This window comes from Orycteropus afer, unplaced genomic scaffold (genome assembly GCF_000298275.1).
Source record: "Orycteropus afer afer isolate SDZICR_OR568_19922 unplaced genomic scaffold, OryAfe1.0 scaffold00032, whole genome shotgun sequence".
Classification (NCBI taxonomy): Eukaryota; Metazoa; Chordata; class Mammalia; order Tubulidentata; family Orycteropodidae; genus Orycteropus; species Orycteropus afer.
The window spans coordinates 8,631,262-8,646,394 of NW_006921619.1; the positions used below are offsets into that span (position 1 = coordinate 8,631,262).

Sequence of the window (15,133 nt, forward strand, 5' to 3'; positions counted from 1 at the left end):
GAGGAGTGGCTGGTGGGTTTGAACCACCAGCCTTCTGGTTAGCAGTCAAGTGCCTTAGCCACTATGCTACCAGAGCTCCCGCCTCCTAGTTTAGTGGTTCTCAAACTTGAGCAGTAACAGAATTGCCTGGGGGGCTTGTTGAAACACAGATTGAGGGGTCCCACCTCCAGAAAGTCTGATTCAAGGTGGACCCAAGATTCTGCATTTCTAATAAGGTCCCAGGTGATAACTGGTGCTGCTGGTTTGGAGACCACACTTTGAGAACCACTGATCTAGTTTAGTATATTCAAAAGACCTTCCTGGATGAAGCCAGCCTCCTCTCAGCATCTGACTGGATATGCTCTTTTCCTTCTAAGTCCACTCGGAGTTTGAGCCTGGCGGACACTCTGAGATGAGGCAATACTTAGTTAAAATAAGAGACCAAGACACCAGGATCTTGTTAGCTGGATATATATATATATATATATATATATATTTTTTTTTTTTTGTCGTTTTTGTCACAGAACACTGTTTGCAGTAGAGGAAACTGGCATTGCAGTCTGGTGGTAGAATGGCTTGTTCACATAAACCAGTACATGTTCATCCTTTAGCACAAAAAGCCCTAATGGCGCGTACCCTATTGAAACTCAGGACATCTCCAATATTTTCTCTCTCTGTTTTCTTGTCGTCTTTTTTAATAAACATTTTCAAGGTTTGTCCACAAGAAGGCCATAGAGGTTCTTGGCTAGCGGAAGACAATTCAGAGCAGTTGTTGCACACTTGGACTGTCACCTTCTCCAGGCTGGCAGTTGATATCTTATTTTTTCTCCAACTCATTTTTATTAAAAAAATAAAAAAATGCTCCACTATCAGTTTTACAAAATCTCTAAGGGAAACACAAGAGCAAGGTGCTGAGGTAAAAAACACCTGAGGTAGCTTTTTTTGTGTGTGTTTTTCTCGTTAAAAAAATCTGTAAATTTAACGCCCTGGGCCAACGACCTCTTGTAAATTGCTATTTTCCTCCACTTTTTTTCTTTTTTTCAAAAAGAAAGAAATCATTTCGCCGAATATTGATGGCTTATACACCAAAATGTAAAAAGACAAAATACATTCTTTCTTTGTGGAATTTTGTTTGTTTGTTTGGTTGGTTTGGTGGGTTCCTGTTTTCCTTTTCCAAAATGCTAGGACAAGTACCATTGACTCTTGTTCTTTTGAGTAACCAAGTGTAAGTTGAGGCTGGTTTGTGTGTTTCGCTTTTGTTGCTTTTGTGTGATGTGATACTCAGAGCACTGCTTTGCCTGGGGGGAGGGGATGCATAGATACAGGGAGATGAGATAGAGGGATGAGGGAATCAAAAAGAATGGGGATGGAGAAGATGGGAAGGAAGAAAGGGCAGGGGAGATAAACAGAGAGAGACAGAGAATTATATAGCAGTATGCAAAAACCAGTTTAAAACCTGTGAAGCAAGGAGAAATGGGGATGTGAGCTGGATAGGGATGAAGAGAGACAGAGTTTCCTCTTCAAAGAGACGGTATCCCTTCTGTTGACATACACAGGTGATCCAGAACTGCTTTGAGTGTCCTTTTGACAAGACTTCCCTCTGGGTGAATTTTGTGTGCGTGGCCTTGAAGTTCCTTACTTTGCCATTAGGCCTCTCACAGACCGACTTTAAAGTCTAGAGAGCCTGCTTTCTCTTTAAAAAGAAAAAAAAAATTAACAATTGATTAAAAAATTGGAGTTAGTCAAGTTATTTGATATATTATTTCTAAAATATATTAACACTGCAGGCACCCTGTGTAAGTCACAGGCCACATATCTTAACATCTTTCCCCTTCTAATATGTACACACATGTACAGAGACTATTTTCCACAAAAAAGAACAGCATGTGAATTTTGTTTTGCTTTGAACACATTCACCTATGTTAGTTCAACTAAAAGGGATAGCGTCATGGGAGTTAAGGAGAGATCCGAGTGGGTGGTGATGTGGATGGCTGGGAAGCCTGCGGAAGCCCTTTGGAGGCCGGCAGCCCTGCCAGTGCGGTGTGGTTCTGCTGAGATGGTCTGACCTCCTCCCCTCCCTTCCTCCCTCCTCAGCCCTAAGACTCCAGGGCTCCCTCGGCAGACTTCTTCTCGGCAGACTTCTCGTTCATTCCTCAGGATGGTCTTTGGTTTGCTCCCGATCTGGCTGTCTGTGTTTGGTCTCGTTTGTCAGGTGTTGGAAGGGCTACATTCATCCATTGTTTTGCTGGTGCCGTGGGAGCCTCACTTGCTGCGCTGTGAGGCGATTCCCTGAGGATACTTCTGCTCCTGCTGCTTCACCTGTTGTACAATTTCCCTGATCTTGCGCTGTGCAGTCTGCAGCAAGGGGGTGGGGTGGGAAGAGGGAAACAAAAGGGACCCAGGTCTGAGGACAGGCGGTGAGGTGGGGGGGGGATCCTGGGACTTGAGGGAAGGAGGGTGGTAAGCTCAGCAAAGTGTTATCTAACCCCTAAGGCCCCTGACTCTGGAGGAAAGGGTTACTCCTGGGCCTTTTCTGCAGGGAAATAATGTGGTAGAGCCCCTCTCCCTTCCAAATGAGCAGCGTCCCCCCTCCAACCCTACCCCAAGGCTGCTGGGTGGAGGCCAAGGAGGGTAGGTGTCCAGAAGTTTCTAGTTAACTGCTTACTGACAGGCCAGGAAGCAAAACTGGGGACCAGTGACCTGAGGGCCTTGTGGAGGTCAAACAGTACCCCCTCACACACCCCACCAATAAGTACATTGTGCTTCCAGTGCTGCCTACCCACTTGCTTCTAGAGTTACTAGGAAGAACATCAGTATGATAGCTGGGTAAGAGGGACAGTGATAGGGATGGGGGAGGAAGGCCCAGACACTCTACCCTGAAAAACTGGAGAAGACACACGGCCCCAAACCTGATCCTACCCACCTCATGCCCCACTTCCCTGCAGGGTCTCCCTCCCTTGGAGGGAGCTGGCTCTTCAGACATGTTCCCAGGGCACTGGAGAAATTGAACGTGAAAAAACACAGCTGGGTGGGCAGGGCTTGCACTGCCAAGACTCTCAGGTAAGAGCTTCTAAGGGCAATAGGAATAGGCCTGGGTCTCCTGGCACAGGCAAACTTGTTGGGAAGGCAACCAAACTCTCTGCTGTCGCCTTGGATGCGACTCATAGCAACCCTTCCTTGGGTTTCTGAGGCAGTATCTCTACGGAAGTAGATTGCCCAACCTTCCTTCCAAGGAGTGGCTGATGGGTTTGAACCACCAGACTTCTGGGTAGCAGTCAAATGCCTTAGGTAGTAGGCCACCAGAGCTCCCGCTGAGAGCTTAGAGACCTTCAATGTAGACTGTTTGTCTCCACCAGTTTAGGACAAGGATAGGGAGTGCTCTACCCCAAAACCCAACCAACAAAAGAAATCAAAAGGAATGAGGCAAATTATGCTGAGGCATTAGCCTTTCCAGAAGAAAAGAGAAGTGCTGTATGAGGCACTGTGTCCTGACGGGGGGGGGGGGGGGGTAGTGACATGGAGAAGGGAAGGAGAGAGAAAGGGGCAATGGGGGTCTCCTGCAATTAGTCCCGAATCCTCAATGGTGAGATTTTGGCCCCCAGGCCTTTCTGCTGGGCAACCTGGAGGATGGACCCTTGCTGGGTAGGGATCCTAACTGGGGCCTGAGTGAGGGGTGAGGGGGAGCTGAGACGTCAAACTTTAGCATTTCAGGGGGCTTGGAACTTGCTTGGCTTTGACTAAGGGCTTGATACAAAAGTTCTATACCTCCTCAAGCTCCCCCAGTATGCCCAGAGCATAGCAGGCAGTCGAAATGGCTGAAGAATCAGGGAGAAGTTCCATCTTGGGGAAGCATGGGATTGTTCAGGGCCTGTGGCCTGAACCTAGACAGGGAATAGAAAAGAGATTGACAGGGGCTAGAGGGCCCTCACAACATAGGTACCTGGCTAGCAAAGAAATGCCCAATAATCCTGACGATCACTTCCTCGTTTTCATCTGGTGTTTGGTCACGAGGTACAATGACTTCTGCACTGGTTAAGTTCTGTAGTTCGTTCACCTGTGAAGGAGAAAAAGCAGTGAGGCGGATGGGGTGTGGGAAAGGGCAAGGAAGCCAGAGTTTGCCTCTCCTTTTCTTCAACCTAGAACACCACTGGGGGCTTCCCTGCTCCTGTCACATGGGCCATGCTAGCTTGGACCCTGGAGGCTCAACAACAGGGAGAGGGAGTCCAGCCTCTGACTCCCTGAGGCTGCTTTCAGGGCTGCACAGTCTTCCTCTAGCGTTCTAGCTCTGCCATTCCTGCACATGCTCATAGTGACCCCAGCTTCCTGGTAATCCAGGTATGAAGACCACTACTCATGGGCAGGCCCATTTGGGTGCTATTATGGGCCAACACAAGATCTGACTCACCAGAGTGAATCTTCCTTTCTGAATGGCCCTCGTTCTATTCTCTGCTCTTCATTTCCATTCCTGCAGACCAGTCTTGCTTAGGCACAACTACCCTTGAACTGTCCTTCTTTCTCTCTGCCACTTGGAGGGGGCCAGTCCTTCTGTGAAACATCCAGGCCTTGCTGATTTCCCTTTTCTAAGACCCATTTCCTGCAGTCTGGTGCTCCTCGTCACCTGCCTCACGGGGTCTGCTTCCCAGTAAGACTCTACACTTGCTGAGGGGTCGGAGCTGGTCTTCTGGCCCCTGCATGGAGCTAAGCACATAGGTGGGTTCAGCAAGTGCTAGCAGACAGCTGACTGTCACCCAGAGGCTCACAGAACTCAGTGGCTGGCTCTAAAATAACTGCATATGGATTGAAGGGGCTGAGGAGTCCACCTCCTCACAGACTTTGTTTCTATATTCCAGCTCTGCCTAGGCCCCAGGGTGTATGCCTGGGATGTTGATCACATTCGTGGAGATGGGGAATAATCTGCATTCCATGCAGCTTTATTCTTCTGCATAAAGGTGACTCATTAGATCTAGAAACTTGACTTTGATTCCTTTGTAAGTTTCAATATAAAGAAATTTACAGAACTGAGAACACATGCCATGTGCCTGGGCATGCATTCAGGATTCTAGAGACTCTCCACATCCACCCAGCATGCCATTTTGCCTGTGTGCACTAGGCTCCACCAAAACTTCTCAGGTCCCACCAGGTGGTAGGTCACGTTCCAGAACACACTTATGTCTTCCTACAGGTTTCAGAGTTAGTTCTCTGGAATCTTTCAAATTACACCATGTTACTGCAAACTTTAGGTTGAAAATCTTGATTATTTTTAAAAAACCATTTCCTTCTCACTCACCACAGTACTGCTAAACTAGCTCTCCTACAGGACAGGACCAGATTTGGGAAATAGCCAGAAGATGCAATCAGGTGGAGGGAGAATTAGGGCTCTAGGAGTTTAGGGAGTCAGAAGAGAGGGAAAGACCCTAAAGGTCCCTGACCTTGAAAGTCAGAGAAGGTGGCCTACCAAGTGGGTCAGCAGACACTCCAGATAGGACTCTAAACCTCTTTACTCTTTCAGAGGCTGCTATGAAGAAAGGACAGAAAGGGAACAGAAGACAACCTCTCTGTGTTCAGAGGGTAGAGTCCTTCATTCCTTCATTTACCAGCATGTTGTCAAGATGTGGTGTTACTGGACACAGGACGCTGGTGTTTCTGGTGTCTAGCTCAGCACCATGGACTTGGAACACTAAGCTCTCATGTGACGTTGATTACATTTGTCCTTGAGTTCCTGCTGTCTCAAAGGACTCAGCTACCAGACAGCCTCAGTTTGCTGGCTGAAGACCTTGACCATGTGTTGGAGAGGAAGAGCCAATGGGAGCCTGAAGGAGCCCAGGCTAGGCCAGGGAAGGAAGCCACCATGGAGCAAACTTACGGTTTTGCCGCCCTTGCCGATCACCCGGCCAGCTGTAGAAGAGGGCACCCTAATGTGGGCTTCAAGCTTCACCTCTTCTTTAGGGTTAAAGAAGTTTTCCTCTTTCAGTTTCCCAAAGATCCGTCCCTGGGCCTGTGACAGCATAACATGACTGGTATTATGGATTGAATTGTATCCCTCAAAAATATGTGTTGTCAATCCTGTTACACTTGTGGTTATAATACTATTTGGAAATAGGTTTTTCTTTTTTATGTTAATGAGAAAGTATTAGTTTAGGGTGTGTCTTCAGTCAATCTCTGTTGCGATATAAAAGGCGCAGGTTAAGCAAGGAAGAAAAGCAGCACAGTCGAGGAAAGAAAGATGTCATGCTACATGAAGGTCACCAAGGAACCAAGGAACACCAGGCCTACAGATGCTGAAAAGACAAGGACCATTCCCCAGAGCCAAAAGAGAAAGAATGACTTCCCCTAGACCCAGCACCCTAAATTTGGACTTCTTACTTCCCAAACTGTGAGAAAATAAGTATCTGTTTGTTAAAGTCAACCACTTGTGGTCCTTCTGTTATAGCAGCACCAAGTAACTGAGACAGCTGGTGACTTTGAGAGTCAGGTGCAAGTTGACCTGCTTTATCAATGCTGCTAAGGGCATTGGAGAGTCCAGCAGCCAACATGACGATCACCAGACTCACAGGGAGCTATGCGTCTACTTCGCTCCCTCCCAGACCCACTGTCTGAAGGGGCTTCTCTGGCCATACTGAATCCCTGGCTCTGCAGGCAGATGATCACCTCTCCACTAGGAAGCTTTCTGTGGGCTGGAGTGAGGGGGTGGAGCTCTGTGTCTTATTTCCAAATGTTTGGTTGATTGAACGAATTCAATCAGGGAGCTCTTAGCTTGCTCCCACAATAATGTGCTCAGACCCCTGGTTATTAAAGGATGGAGGTGAGAGGATCTGATGAGCCTGATCTTGCATTTCGGGGTCTGACTGCAAAGGTAGTGTGCTGTGCTTAGCCACAAGGTTATTCTTCTTTTAACTTTTAAAAAGTTGAGATATAAATCTACACAGCATAAACCTTACCATTTTAAAGTGTACACACCAATGGTTTTTAGTATATTCACTATGTTGTACAACCAGCACCACTAATTCCAGAACACTTTCATCACCCCAAAAAGAAAAGGAAAGTGGTTCTATATTAAACAAAGAAAAGAATATCATCCGTGCTCTGTCTTATTAGGTTCAAAATGTTGAAAAGCCTGTCTGGCTCCTTCCCTAATTGTGAGCTGGTGACCTGAAGGGTGTTCTCTGGCCTGCTGGGCCCCAGGTTCAGCTCAGGTCGGCCCTGAAAGGACCTCAGTTGGTCCCTGGGGCTCACCTTCCTCTCAGATTTCAGACTCATTCAGGGACATGTTGGGCCAGCTTGGTGGCCTTTTCTAGGCTTCTGGTCTGAACAAAATAGACTTTCTGCTGTGAGCAGCTTGGTGATGTGAAGGCACAGATAACACTAATGTGGTTCCTCTTGCTTCCCAACCCCTGCAGGACAACAGTTACAGCTGGTCAAGAAAAATCTAAGTGAGCTAGCTGAGTCATTGCAAAATGAAGGTACTGCTTTATGGAGACATGAAATGGTAGCATTTTCTTCTTTTTGTCCTTTGGAAGGGTCAGAATATATAGTTATTTTATAACAAAGGCAGTCAAGTCAGGTGGCTAAGTAGTAACTTTCCAATATAATGATTCTCATTGGTACTTTCCCTAGTGACACTTTTGGGGGGCAATAGTTATAACTATTACTATTTGCTTCTTAAGCCCTTTATTTATTTATTTATTTTACATTTTAAGACATAGCCCTAGGCTTTCTGAAGTGCTGTCCATCTGGTAAATGTTGGCATATGCTGATTGTTCATCAGGGCCTTCACTCCTCAAACTGCCTCGGGGCAGGGGTTGTCCAGCTCCAGAGGGCTCTCGACTCTGTCCACGTGGGGTGGTTTCAGGGGCCCCCAAGGCTTTGTGCCTGTTTTTCCCCAACAGCAGACATTGCCCTCAATTATCCCTCTTTATTTCCTTTGAAGGATCAGTTTTTCATGGTCCCTTTCCTGATTACTTTCATTGTGTTCAAATTTGTATTTTTGTATGTAAACCCACAGCCGCTGAGTGGATTCTGACTCATAGGGAAATAATTTTCTCAATAATAATCATAATAAGCATTGAATTAAATTGTTATGAAGGAGTTCTTGTTTAATTAATGGACATGTAAAACCATTAAAAAAAAAAAAAGAAAAGAAAAGAAACCCATACTTATCAGCAATTAGTCCCAACTGCACTTACCCCCAGCTCCAGGCAACCAGTAATCTACTTTCTATCTCTATGGATTTGCCTGTTTTAGACATTTCATATAAATGAATCATATAATATGCAGCTTTTTGTGTCTGGCTTCTTTCACTTAGCATAATGGTTTCTAGGATCATCCATGTCCCACCATGTATCAGAACTGCATTCCTTCTTACAGCTAAATAATATATGGATATTTAATATTTTATTTATCTTTTCATCAGTTACAGGGTTATGTTCTTCAATGGTTCCACATATATTGATTTTATCTTCTCAGTGTAATTTAAAATATTTTTAATAAGGATAACACTTGTGTAAATACATGTTTCTAATTTTTAGAAAACCTAAGTTATAATTTTCCCAGGAGAGAGAGAAAAAAAGAAAAGGCCAACACAAAACAAAATGTAACCCACCGAAGTAATTACCCTTACATGCTAATTCCCCTTACAGCCCACCATTACTGCCCCTATAGCCTAAGGGTAGGATGACTAAATGAGTCTGAGATACTCATCTTAAAACCATGGGTGAACCTATACAGGGTCTCTGGTAAGATAAAGGACTTTCAGCATGGAAGTTAATCTCATATTGAATTCAGAATTTAGTATCCATGATAAAAGATACATGGGAAAAAATCTCATTCTATGGGATTTTCCCTTAGAACATCAAGCACAAAAACCTTTAAGGACTTCCTCTAAATCCTTTACACTTTTTAAATTTTTTTATTGTTGTTTTCTTTTTTTTTTTAGCTATAGAAACACTTTAAGAAATATATATTAGGAACACTCATGACAGATGCTGGGTGATTAGGGCAGGGGTTTTAAAACTATAGCCTGCATTTTGAAATCTTACCAGCTGCCTATTTTGGTAAATAAAGTTTTATTAGAACCTGCCCCCTCCTGCAAAAAAATCATGCCTTGAGGGCACAGAAGTATCCCAGAGGCCACGCCATGTGAACTAGGCCCCAACAGATGATCTGCTTTCTCCCTGGGTGAGGAGGGATGGAGGGCTTCCAAGCAGAGGGCACACACAAAGGATCTGGCCAAGAGGGAGGGAAAGCAGGTGAGTCTGAGACCAGTGAGCAGTACAAAAAAGGAAATGGAGATTAAGCCTTCAAAGAAGAGCTCTGAACATGTCTCTGAGCTGGATGCTACCACAACAAGGGCCCCTAGCAACTCCAAACAGGCTTCCCTGTATCCAGCACCTGCAGGGCTCAGGTGGTCCTGGGCACTGACCTTGAACTGGGCTTCAGGAGGTCCGGTGATGATGACCATCCTCTCACTGACATCTGGGCCTTCTGGTGGGGCAATCTGTAGTTCACAAATAAAGAAGAAATACTGATGTTTGGCTGCACTTCCCAAGCCCCTTTCTTATCTAAGCTGACAGCACACACAAGAGGAGAGAACACTGCAGGGCTTCCGAATCTGGACCTGGTGCTTTGTGTGATCCTAGGCTGCTGCCACCTGGGGCCTAAGGCTCAGTATCTGATTTGGGTCTTCGGCTCCTGAGGGAGTCTGAAGCAGATGGGCAGTTACTGCCTCTCTCTGCTCCTGGTACAGCCTCCTTTCACTGGGACAAGTCCTAGGAAAGAACCATGAAGTCTATAGGTCTAAGAAGAGGGTGGTACAGACCCTGTCAACCCACGGAGAGCACATAGAGGAAGAAAGAGGCAGCCACAGAAGTGCTACATTGAAGCCCAGCATGCAGGAAAGGTAACCCTGGTTCTAATTCTCACCTCACATAGAAAGTCAGCTGTGAGTCACAATTACATTAGAGCAGGTATGGCATAGACCACCTCCTCCATGGCCAATGAATCAAAATTATGATAGCACCAGACCAGGAATGAGGACACTTTGGTTCCAGACTGGCTTTGACCCCTAAGTCACTCACTCTGTGGTCCTGAGCAAGCCTTCCCCTCCCTGGGTTTCTTTCAGCTGTGAAATGTGCAGGCTGAACCTGATAAGCTCAATGCTCCCCTCTAGCTCTCACTTTCTAGGGGTCTGATTTTTCAAACAGTGGTTGAAGCCAATATTTTTGTTAGTGAAATCATTATTACTTATTTTTTTGTAAACATTCTGCCTGACTCCCAAGATTTAAGGCAGCTTTAAAAAAATAAGTGTTGCAAAAATAAACCTAATTAAAAGCAAAATGAGTTAAAAATAAATGAGGCATTTAGGAATGTCAAGATGAGCCACAAGTAAGGTTCATACACAAAATGCACTCCATAAGGTACCACACCCTTGCCTTTGGGGGACCACAGATTCAGTCCAAGCTTTCTAAGAGCAAATGCAAAGGAAGAAACACGATCTACTACAAGGTTACAGGGTTCCTAAGGCCTAACAAAACCAGTGGCTCAGGGGAGGCGCCATTCCTGAAAGGGAGCCTAGACAAAGGCATCTGTTTAGAATGTAACAGGCTCCACCACTGATGCTGCAGTTATGAATCTGTCAGCTCTAGCCCACTGAGTCTCAGTCTTGGGCTCACCCAGAAAGCGGCGCCTTTGCAAGATTTAATGTCATTCCTTCTCAGTACATTTTCTATGCCAGGTTTCATCCACGGGCCTCAGGGTCCTAGGTTGCTGTCCTAACTTTACTGTGATCACACATCCGAGGCCTGCTCTGACTGGTGACCGCTCTGGAAGGAAGGGCCCATACATGAGGTCTTCGAAGATCTCTTTGGCCTTGATTGCTTTGTGGCATGAGGATGAATGTGAGACACAAGTCATCAATGAGTGTGCTTCCTGGGGACTTTCCCAGTGCTGCAGGCAGACTACTTACCAACCTGCTTACTTAGAATGGTGACCATTTCCTGGCAGCTGCCTCAGCTAGAAAACAAAGACTGCAGTACGTCTGGGGAACTGAGACCCTCCAGCAGGATACAGACACACACACTGGCTCTTGAGACTGTTGCCGGGAACCTCCACCTCTCTTTTTAGACCCAGAGCCAGCATTATATCTGCTTCTTGTCTCAGAGTAAATGAGAGACCAGAGAATGGGCATGGCGGTTCCCGGCTCTTCCTCCTACCCAACCAAGAAAGGCTGAAAGGCTGATTCATGATGACCAAATCAGCTCTGCTGTTGTTGTCCATTTTCCAGTGACTCATGGCTGCCTCACTCAGATTCTGAAAGAAACCGCTGACTTCTCTGCTGTCCAGCACTCACCAGCCCAGACCAGAAGTCTGGGAACTGCCTGGGTACTTCCACAGCGTCAGAGTGGTATTCCAGCATGAAAAACAACATATGGTCATTACCAGCCTGTGGAGCCCTTTCTGTCTCCCTGGGCAAGCTCTGTTGTCTCTTTCAGAGCTCACGAGAAAAGTGACACATCACCATTCAACCTTGCTGGGATGTGGGAATGCTGTGGGGTGAAGGCCAAAGCACTGATCTCTCTCTCTTTTTTCCATAAGGCCCTGCTGGGAATGATGCTGATGTAATAGTCAGGTTGCTCCAGTGAAAAATACGTGTACCCAGAAAGAAAACCTTATCAACTGTTGGCTCTCAGATTCTTTAGCTTTGTGTGGCCTTGGACAAGTCAATGGAACTCTCTGGAGCCCAGTATTATCATGGACCATAATCCTTGTCTCACAGAGTTGTTGAAAGAGTGAAGTGAGATAAAAAATCAACTGCCACTGAGTTGATTCAAACTCATAGAGACCCTATAGGACAGAGTAGAACTGCCCCACAGGGAGTAAAGGCTGTAAAACTTTAACAGAAGCAGACTGCCTCATCTTTCTCCCATGAGTAGCTGGTGGGTTTGGACTACTGACCTTTTGGTTAGCAGGTGAATGCTTTAACCATTGTACCACCAGAGCTCCCTGAAATGAGATAAGGTACCTAGAAAGAGTTACTGCTGGAATTAGCCCCAGCAGGTGTTCAATATCCTAAGGACCAGTAGGATTTACGTTTTAAGAGCCAGGCCTTATCCCTTACAAGCTAACTGTGTCATGTAGGTATGTCCTTATACTTAAGTCTCACTTTCTCAGCTGAAAAAAAAGGGGGATTTGATGAGATGACCCCTCAAGTCCCTTTTAGTTGAAATGATCTGGGTCTGTCTCCTGCATGGCATCTCAGAACACAGGACTGGACCCTGGGAAAGGTTCTCAGGATACAGTTAGCCAAACCCCTTCCACACTTTATCCCTCCCACCCATGGGATTGGGGTCGCACCTGCCCATCAGCACCTGCCCAGCGTCTCTCCTGCACCAAGCTGCTAGGAGCACAGGCCCCTGTGTGCTGTATTACTGCCCCCAACACCCAGGGCTCTCACCCAGTCAGTCCATTCTGCAGGTGAGATCAGTGAGGTCTGTGTGTGTGTGTGATTTACCCCAATACACTTCTTTTTGCTCTCACTGTAGTCTTTGTTCAGAATAACTCAGAATATTTTTTTTCTTTTCCCAAGAAAAAATTCCTGTAGGAGGAATTCCAGCTCTTCTTGGGGAGAAAGTGTAGCATTCTTTCTCTCAAAGTCATGAGACCTCTTGTTGGGAACCCCGGGTTGTCTCATGGTAGCAAATTATTTTACGTAACAACGGAAACTCTGTTTCCGAAAGTGTTTCATGAGGCTTGGATGCGCTCGGCATTCCGCCTGTGAGTCAGAGCTGATAGCTGGTCTTGGAGCAGGACCAGGTCGAATAATCCCTTCCTTTCAGTTTCTCTGACGAGTCTTCACATTGTGCTCAATGCAGCAGGATGTGGGTATGTAGCTCCAGCTATGACTGCACTCACAATCATTTCCATAAATCAAAAGGCCTTCCTTCCTGAGCCTCTCTGTTCAGTCCCAGGGCTCATACCATGCTATGTCACCAGCTTTTGTTTATTTGTGATTTTACCATCTGTTTTCAAAGAGTTTTTCATTCTATTTTCTCAAAGTTCAAGGGTATTTGAAGCTGAGACTAATTAAAGAATCAAAGCACTGAAAGCTGTTAAGTACAAATTAAAGCTCCATTTAAGACCACTCCCTAGTTTGGGAAAAGTCCTTAACACTTCTTTGCTTGATTTTCTTAGAGGACCAGGTTGAGTTCTCTGTTACTAATGTTTTTTCTAATTCAGTTGTTTGTTGTTGTCAGGTGCTGTTGAGTAGGCTCTGACTCATTGCAAACCTGTGTACAACAGAATGAAACTCTACCTGGTCCTGTGCATTTCCTCACAATCCTTGCTATAAACCTAAGTCCATTGTTGAACCACTGTGTCAACCCATCTCATTGAGGGTCTTCCTCTTTTTTGCTGACCCTCCACTTTACCAAGCATGATATTCTTCTCCAGGGAATAGCTCCTTTTGACAACATGACCAAAGTAAGTGACATGAAGTCTGGCCACTCTTGCTTCCAAGGAGCATTCTGGCTGCACCTCCTCCAGGATAGATTTGTTAGTTTTTCTAGTAATCCATGGTTTTCAGTATTCTTCACCAACACCACAACTCAAAAGCATCAACTCTTCTTCGGTCTTCCTTATTCATTGCCCAGCTTTCACATGCATATGAGGCTAATGAAAACATCATGGCTTGGGTTAGGCACACCTTGATCTTCAAGGAGACATCTGTGTTCTTCATCATTTTAAAGAGGCCTTTTGCAGCAGATGTGCCCAGTGCAATATGTCGTCTGATTTCCTGACTGCCACTTCCATTGGTGTTGTTTGTGGAACCAAATAATATGAAATCTTTTGACAACTTTAATCCTTTCTCCATTTATCGTGATGCTGTGTATTGGTCCAGTTGTGAGGATTTTCATTTTATGTTGAGGTGTAATCCATACTGTAGTCTTTGCTCTTCATCAGTAAGTGCTTCAAGTCATTTTCACTTTCAAAGAGCAAGGTTGTGTCACCTGCATGTTAGAGGTTGTTAAAGAGTCTCCCTCCAATCCTGATGCCACATTCTCCATATAGTCCAGCTTCTTGGGATTATTTGTTCAGCATGCAGACTGAATAAGTATGGTGAAAGGATACAACCATGACACACTCCCTTCCTGACTTTAAACTATGCAGTATCCCCTTGTTCTATTCAAATGACAGCTTCTTGGTGTATGTACAGGCTCCTATTAGGCACAATGAAATGTTCTGGAATTCCTATTCTTCTCAATGTTATTATCCATAATTTGTTATGATCCACACAGTCAAATGCTTTTGTATACGCAATACAACACAAGCAAACATCTTTCTGGTATTCTTTGCTTTCAGTCAAGATCCATCTGACATCAGCAATGATATCCCTCTTCCACATCCTCTTCTGAATCCAGCTTGCATTTCTGGAAATTCTCTGTCAATATACTGCTACAACCATTTTTAAATTATTCTCAGCAAAACTTTACTTGTGTGTGATATTAATGATCTCGTTCAATAATTTCCACACTCTGTGGGATCACCTTTCTTTGGAATGGGTACAAATATGGATCTCTTCCAGTCAGTTGGCATGGTAGCTGTCTTCCAAATTTCTTGGCATAGACCAGTTAGTGCCTCCAGCACAGAATCTATTGAAACATCTCAACAGGTATTCAGTCAATTCCTGGAGGCTTGATTTTTGCCAATTCCGTCAGTGTTGTTTCTACTTCTTCCTTCAATGCCATTGGTTCTTGATCATATGCCACCTCCTGGAATAGCTGAACATCAACCAATTCTTTTTGGTACAGTGGCTCTATATTCTTTCCATCTTCTTTTGATGTTTCCTGCATCATTCAGTATTTTGCCCATAGGATCTTTCAATATTGCAATTCAAGGCTTAAATTTTTTGTTTGGTTCTTTCAGCCTGAGAAATGCTGAGCATGTTCTTCCCTTTTGGCATTCTAACTCCAGGTCTTTAGGCCCATTTCATTATAGTAACTTTGTCTTATCAAGCTGCTCTTTGAAATCTGTTCAACTCTTTTATCTTGTCATTTCTTCCATTTGCTGTAGCAATTCTCCGTTCAAGAGCAAGTTTCAGAGTATCTTCTGACATCCATCTTGGTCTTCTCTTCCTTTCCTGTCTTTTAATGACCTTTTGTTT

General features: G+C 45.0%; 1 protein-coding gene across 1 annotated transcript in view; it reads right to left on the reverse strand.

The window, feature by feature from the left end:
• Positions 1-2,241: 2,241 nt before the first annotated feature.
• The window catches only part of IGF2BP2 (insulin like growth factor 2 mRNA binding protein 2), a 281,047-nt gene continuing 268,155 nt past the window's right edge, over positions 2,242-15,133 (reverse strand). The window contains exons 13-16 of the mRNA XM_007935966.2: positions 9,398-9,472; positions 5,843-5,974; positions 3,920-4,033; positions 2,242-2,334 (exon numbers count right to left, since the gene is read on the reverse strand). Of these exons, the coding sequence (XP_007934157.1) occupies positions 2,242-2,334; positions 3,920-4,033; positions 5,843-5,974; positions 9,398-9,472 (414 nt within the window). The remainder of the gene's footprint in view (positions 2,335-3,919; positions 4,034-5,842; positions 5,975-9,397; positions 9,473-15,133) is intronic.